This window comes from Pleurodeles waltl, chromosome 12, assembly GCF_031143425.1.
Source record: "Pleurodeles waltl isolate 20211129_DDA chromosome 12, aPleWal1.hap1.20221129, whole genome shotgun sequence".
In the NCBI taxonomy this organism is placed as follows: Eukaryota; Metazoa; Chordata; class Amphibia; order Caudata; family Salamandridae; genus Pleurodeles; species Pleurodeles waltl.
Genome location: NC_090451.1, coordinates 192,578,321 through 192,585,323, shown reverse-complemented (window position 1 = coordinate 192,585,323; position 7,003 = coordinate 192,578,321). Strand labels below are relative to the sequence as shown.

Below are 7,003 nucleotides of genomic sequence, written 5' to 3'. Positions count from 1 at the left end.
TAGTATATGGTTCGATCCTGCCCTAGGGACTTCACTATTTGCTATTGTGTTTACTGTTTGCAATTGCTTTCTATGCTAATCACTGACTTCTAATGTGTATATAACATTGTGTTTGCTTACCTCCAGTTGGAGTACTGCCTATTCAGTATTTTTAGTATTTGTGTTATTATAATAAAGTACCTTTATTTTTGTAACAATGTGTGGTTCGTTCATGTGTGTGAGTGCTGAGTGACTGTAGTAGTATTGGATAAGCTTTGCATTTCTCCTAGATAAGCTTTGGCTGCTCATCCACAGCTACCTCTAGCGAGCTCTTGCTTCCTAGAGTCTGCCTACACCTCACTAATAGGGGATACTTGGAGCTGGTATAAGGTGATAACACCATAGGTGCTCACCACACACCAGGCCAGCTTTCTACATGAGCTACCTAAGTGGGTGGCATAGTAAGTGCTGCAGGCCCACTACTAGCTTTACTTTACAGTCCTGGGTACATGTTGTACCACTTTACTAGGGGCTTATAAGTAAAGTAAGTGTTCCAATTAGGTGTAGGCCAATTTTACCATGTTTTAAGGAATAAGCACAAGCATCTTAGCACTTGTTAGCAGTGGCATAGTGAACAGAGGCTTAAAGCTAACAAAAAAAAACATTTCGGAAACGGGCAAGTAAGCAAAATGTTTGGGGAAAGACCATGCTAAGGGCTGTGAGGTCTAACAACCTCCATATAAAAGCAATTGCACAATAAATTTGAGGTCGATCATACACCTCAAGTCTCACTCATTGTGAGAGAGAGTCACACATTTAGTGGTTTGATTGCGATCTCACTCACAACAGGATAAATGTCATACCCGCTGGAAAGGCTAAGCCTGATCTCTAAATGCTCATACGTACAGAGCTCTTTTTGTTGTAGAGCAGATAGAGAGAGCTACTAAAGCGTGAGTAAGCAACATTAAACACTGGGGCATCTGTCCTATAGAGTCCTACATTTGATGAAAGGAGCTGCTTCGGACACATTGGAGTGCTGCTCTTTGTCAGAAGTATGTGATAAAACCAGGCAACACAACATGCCACAGAGCAGGTCGGTGTGAGCTGCCTGTGCTCAAAGAATAGATTTGAATTTTATGGGAAATAGTGCAGTCTCTCCCTCTTTCGCCCTCTGTCCCTTAATCCATATAGAGGAGTAAATTACACAAACCTTGCCCCAACAGGACAGGTGTTCCATGTGTGCAAATAGCCATTTATTAGGTCAATCCTGGGACAGCACATGCACTGTCGCTTACAGCGATGTATAGTGTCTAACTAAAAACCTCTAAAAAGCAGCTTTAGCCCACCCATTAGTTACTAATAATTGGCTTCATTAGCAATCTTACTTTCTTTCTTTTATTGGTGAGCGTGTGTCAGCGCATGTCGGCATCACTTTGTCTCTGTAAGTTTAATTTCTTCCCTGAGCATGGAACAAGTACTGACTGATTTCATGATTAGTGGTCTTCCGCAGTGCTTTTGCTCAGATTGTTGTACCTATATTTATTTTTTTACTTTGCTTACAAGAAAACTTGAAACTATCACAGTTGGAGCTCATATTTTCAAGTATTTCCAAGAGCTGAATGCTAACAACTCACAACAACGAAACTTTGTGGAATGTGAAAAATTCACCCTTAACTTCCTTTAACTCTATCCACCTCTGAACCCTAATATCACCCTTGCCTCCCTTTACCTCTCTCTACTCCAGAACCCTGAATTCAGCTTTACCTGCCTTTATCTCTGCCCACCCCAAACCCTAAAGGCACCCTTATCTCCGTTTACCTCCACCCACCACTTAACCCTCAAGTCACCCTCACCTCCCTTTACTTCTACCTACCGCATATTGCTTGTCACCCTCACCTCTCTTTACTTCTACTGACCCCGTAACCCTCAAGTCACCTTCACCTCCCTTTTCCTCTACCTACTCCTGAGCCCTCAGGTCACCCTTGCCTCCCTCCACCTCTACACACTCCCGAAACCTCATGTGACCAGGATTGGTTGGAGCGGGCTGCCTCCACACTCCCTCGAGCACTGGAGGCTTGTGCCTGCTGTCCACCCAAGTGTCTAAGACAGCTAGGGATTCAGAGGTGTTAAGTGTGCATGTCAGGCTGACCTTTGCAAGACAACCAGCCAAAGTGACATGCAAATTTTAAACTGAATTGCACACCACTCCTTCCCTGCTGCCAATCAGCAGCAATGGTCCCTCTTCACACCAGGCTGCCAGTATGACAAATAAAATGGTGCTAAATTAATTTTATCACCATTTTATTTTTCATGTTTGCTGCACTCGCAGTTGGGGTGTGCAAACACTCATCCGTCGTAATGGAGGAGCTGCTGCTACAAGCCACCCTCACCTCCCTTTACTTTTACCTACCCCTAAACCCTCATGTCCCTTTACCTCTATTCACTCTTGGACCTTCAAATCACCCTTACCACCCTTTACCTCTACCGACTCCATAAGCCTCAATCACCCTCACCTCCTTTTACCTCTACCTACCCCTGAATTTTCATGTCACTCTCACCTCCTTTTGCGCCTATCCAACCCCGAAAGCTCGTCACCCTCACCTTCCATTACCTCTACCCACCCTATAATCCTCAAGTAACCCTCACCTCCCTTTACCTCTACCCACCCCAAAAACCATGTCCCCCTCACCTCCCTTACCTCTGTCTACCCATGAGCCCTTAATTCAGCCTTCACCTCCCTTTACCTCTATCCACCCCTGAACGCTCATGTCACCCTCACCAGCCTTTACCTCTATCCACCTCTGAATCCGCAAGTCACCCCACCTCCCTTTACCTCTACCCACTGTGAACCCTAAAATCACCCTTACCTCCTGTAGCATCTTCCCCAGCCTAGTATCCGCTGAATGACTAAGCCAAACATGGAGCTGTTATTCCTCTGTCTGTACCTGTGAGCAAGCTTTTGTACATTCTATTCTAGAGATTACATCACACACTGATAGGGAGTTCGAGGGGAGCCAAAAAGGTTTCCGTTCTAAATCATGTAAGACCCAACACCTCTCTTTACTTTTACCCATCCTTTCCTACCTTCACCCTAGCAGTCCTAAATGTTTTAGTGGGCACTGTTGGTTGTTTTGTGCCCTTCAGTATGTTTGTCAGGCACCTTTACCTATTCGATAGTTTGCACTCTCCCTTCTCCCTCCCCCCACAACACTCCCACACCATATACTTTATGTCTGTGCTTTATGTGTGTGCTCTGTCGCTTACCAGAGAGTTTGTTTACTTACAGTGAACTTAAAGCCCACACTTTGCTTATCATCGGTTGATTTCATTGTTGCTTTCATTTCCTTGCCTCGTTTTGGTCAGAGAGTGCCAACTTCGCTTCCTGTTTTGTGTGTTTACCCCTACCCTGGAGCATGGCTTAAGTACTGCTTCCCTTGCACAGTGACCTTCCACTGCTGGCTGCCTTCATAGGTACATTTTTTACTTACACTCTTTTCCTCTTTCATTGATGCTTGCTCTCGCCCACTCCCCCTCCCTGACTTCCCTCCTGCGTTGTCGCTTGTCCAGGCCACCACCGCTCCTCCCCTGTTGTTTCTTCCCTTATCCACCCCACCCTCTTCTTTGCTTGCCTCCTCCCAACCCACTACAAAAAAGGGTGTCCAAAAGTCACACCAACTGATTTTAAGATGCTACAAAGATGTAAACAGCCCTGAGCTCTGTACTCGGCATGGCTTTTTTGCCACTGCCTTTATATGGGGCCAACACGAATAACTTCAGCTCAGGTGCAAGATAATTTTACCTTTTTTGTGAAGGCAGAGAATACTCCCGTACTAAGCAAATGGATCCCAGCCACTCGCTGTGAGCTCAGGCCTGCCAAGTTTCCAGGTCCATCCATGATGTGTTACTCCAGTCCCTTTTTTTTTATTCTAGGACTTGTAGTTGTGTTTATTCCATTAGAAAACAGGAGTACAATTTGCAAAATTCAAAGAAAATAAACCTTGGCAGGAGTAGCACACAATGCATGGATCCGCAAAGCTTGGCAGCTATGTCAGTGCCGGCCGCATCATAGCACTTTTTTTCCTCTAATTTTCAGCCATGCAATTTCAAATGTGACTAAAAGAAGATGACAAAGCCAATAGCTCCAATAGACAAGATCTCTTGGCTTTGCCAATGCTTGTCCTTAAATGAACTAGCATAAGCTCCTTTCAGTCAGAAGTTTTGCATGACTCTGAAGCTATGCTCCTGTTTCCACAGGACTTTTAGCGGAAATCTTGAAAATATACAGGCAATGGTCGATGTGCATAAAGAAAGGTATAGCAACTGTGATCTTGGCTATAGTGGGGGCTGGGTCGGCGAGCATATTGCAGGGTCAGAGATGCAGCTAAAAAGAACAAAATATTCTCTATTTAGTTGTCCTTTTACCCGAAGGTAACTGCATATAAAATGCAATGCACAAACCTTAAATGAAAAATAAATACACCTTAAATTTATCTTTTGGAAATGCATTTTTGTTATAGGAAAACTCAGTTGTTTAATGTGATTGCTAGAGATGTCTTTCGGTGGAACTAGGGTTGTCACCTTTCCATGTGAAAAATACTGGCAATTTGTTTTTGTTTTTAAGAGTCTGCAAAGGAAAGGGTTTGATACTAAATATGACTTTAAATAAAAATGTTTGTCTTTGTTTACTTTAATTATTAATCATGGATCATTAATGCAGCTCTAGAACACATTCAAAAGTAGTTTCTATTTATATTTGCCGTTTGAAGTATGTACAGATAAACGCTAAAAATACTGACAGCTAGTGACTTTGCATTTTCTTGTGCTGGCGAGGGCATCAAAATACCGGTGGTGCCAATAGAAATCAGGTAAAGTTGCAACCTCAGGTGAAACTGGATGGTCACTGATTTGAATCCTGGTTGTGCACTCCAGAAATAGTGAGGTATGTATAGTGCTAAAGGTCCAAGCATGTGATAGAAAGCAATGTGAATATGTCATTAGTTTAAAATTATATATTACACAAAGTATAAGGTTGAAGGCACTGTAAAAAAGCTGTCACAAAACATACAAAATGATTGTTTATAGTCTTTTCAAAAGTTGTGCTTTTGGTAAGATGCTACAACCGTGTGTAAAATATGTTTATAAGGACAACCTCCAGATTCTAGCAATTAAAACACGTACTGGCACCCAAGCAGTCTTTAAATTTGCTGAATAACCAATTTCACACATTTACATTTGTTTCAGGTAGCACACGTCAAAAAGAGAGCACGAATTTCAAGTTCGCGTTCTACATCACGAAGACCATGTCCTTTTGTGGTGGAATAAACAAGCTCACACTGTTGCAAGAGCTGACCCTCATTCTGTCTCTTGATGCAAAATCAAACCACTCCAAGATGGCCGACTAGACCTGCCGATCTATCTAAACCACTGTACCAGACCATCACCTAACCTTTGCCTCTCGGAGAGGAAGCGGATGTGACGTCCAACATAAGCCGGAACAAGTGCTACCGGCTGCTTCCATCCACGTGGGTTTCACAGTGAGTTGTTTTCGTGACGTCATCGCAGAGGTAGTTTCTGCTTAGGAGAGAAGATGGGCAAGAAAAGCAAAAAGGAAAAGAAGGTGAAAGGGGCTGAGAAGACGGCTGCCAAGATGGAGAAGAAAGTGACCAAGCGAGGCAAGAAGGAGGAGGTGAGCCACGTTAGAGCACTGTAAGAAGGCAATGCCCGTGGCAAGGGAGGAACAGTTAGAGTTGGTTCTGACAGAGTACTGCTGTGGGGAAAGCTGAATGGAACTACAAATGGGGGCTTAGGAGAAACTGTAATAGGGAGGACTGCCAAGGGGGCATTGCGATGGAAAGCATAGCAGATGGAGCAAGACATATCGGGATCTTTGCACAGTACTTCAAGGGAAAACCATTAACGTGGAGGGCATCACCAGATGTAGCCTTGGAGTGATCTCAGAAGGGGTAGTGCCCGTACCTGCAGTCCCAAAACGCGACAATGAATGGGAGCTCAGTCGGAGGGAGCTTCTGATGGTACCCTCTGAAAAAACCCTCGATGGCACTGCCAGAGGGAATACTGCGGGGACATTGTTAGGGAGTTCTGTCAAAAAATCATGGTAGTACCTACAGGTTTTTAATTTCAGAGCAACGACAGTAGGAGAGTTCTCAGAAGGGTCTGGATACTGGAAAATTCAATTTTGGCAGCTGTTCTTGAGCCGGAACTAGGTTCCATGCTGACTCCGGCGTATCTCTCCAATATGACCTGGAATCGCTTAGCGGGAGATTTATAGCAGAGCCATTACACATTCTGTATAAACTTGGCTATGTGCAGTCTACAGGTTAGAAGATCATTGTGGATAATTATTTTCCTGTCCAGTGAGTTCAAAACGAAAATACTTATGATCAAAAACAACTGTCAATTCTTTTTGCCCTGAGCTGTGCCCTGGCTGGGATCAGTTGGAGGTCAGACATACTACATCTGGAGTATCACCTCTTGCTACCACATTTAGCAGCTCATGATGTAAACCAAAAAAAAAAAAAAAATTGTGTCACTTTAAAAACTTCAAGGGGATGACCTAAGATTACAATTTTTGTTTTGACTTTCTTAAGTTGTCTAGTTCTATGTGAGCTCTGTAATTGTGTTGTGTGTGTGTGTCTATGTTCTATTACACAAAAATAGCCATGTACACACTGCAAAGTGTCAGCTGATGGCGCGTTTTAGTAAGTGTTTTAATACCTTTCTAAGAATAACTAGAGATTGATTTACATCCTGCAGTGAGTTATAGTTATCCTTTGCATGTTATAGGCAGCGTATTACAGCACTCAAGTAAAGCCACCAAAGTATTTCACCAGAATTGTTAACTTATGACCTGCATATTACACAGGTATTTCTTCAATAAGAACATTAAGGAACTGACCTTACCTATTATTTCCATTGGCATATTTGCTAAGGCACCTATAAAGTATACTGTTCTTCGACATGTGGGCAATTTACCTCTGAGATGTAGCTGAAGTGCAGCTGTTAA

General features: G+C 43.3%; 1 protein-coding gene across 3 annotated transcripts in view; it reads left to right on the top strand.

Moving 5' to 3' along the window:
* Positions 1-5,458: 5,458 nt before the first annotated feature.
* KLHDC4 (kelch domain containing 4) overlaps positions 5,459-7,003 on the top strand; it is a 312,074-nt gene continuing 310,529 nt past the window's right edge. The window contains exon 1 of one of the 3 annotated variants that reach the window (XM_069216835.1): positions 5,459-5,665. In XM_069216835.1, the coding sequence (XP_069072936.1) occupies positions 5,567-5,665 (99 nt within the window). In that variant the 5' untranslated portion in view covers positions 5,459-5,566. The remainder of the gene's footprint in view (positions 5,666-7,003) is intronic. The other 2 variants (XM_069216837.1, XM_069216836.1) reach the window with 2 other exon arrangements.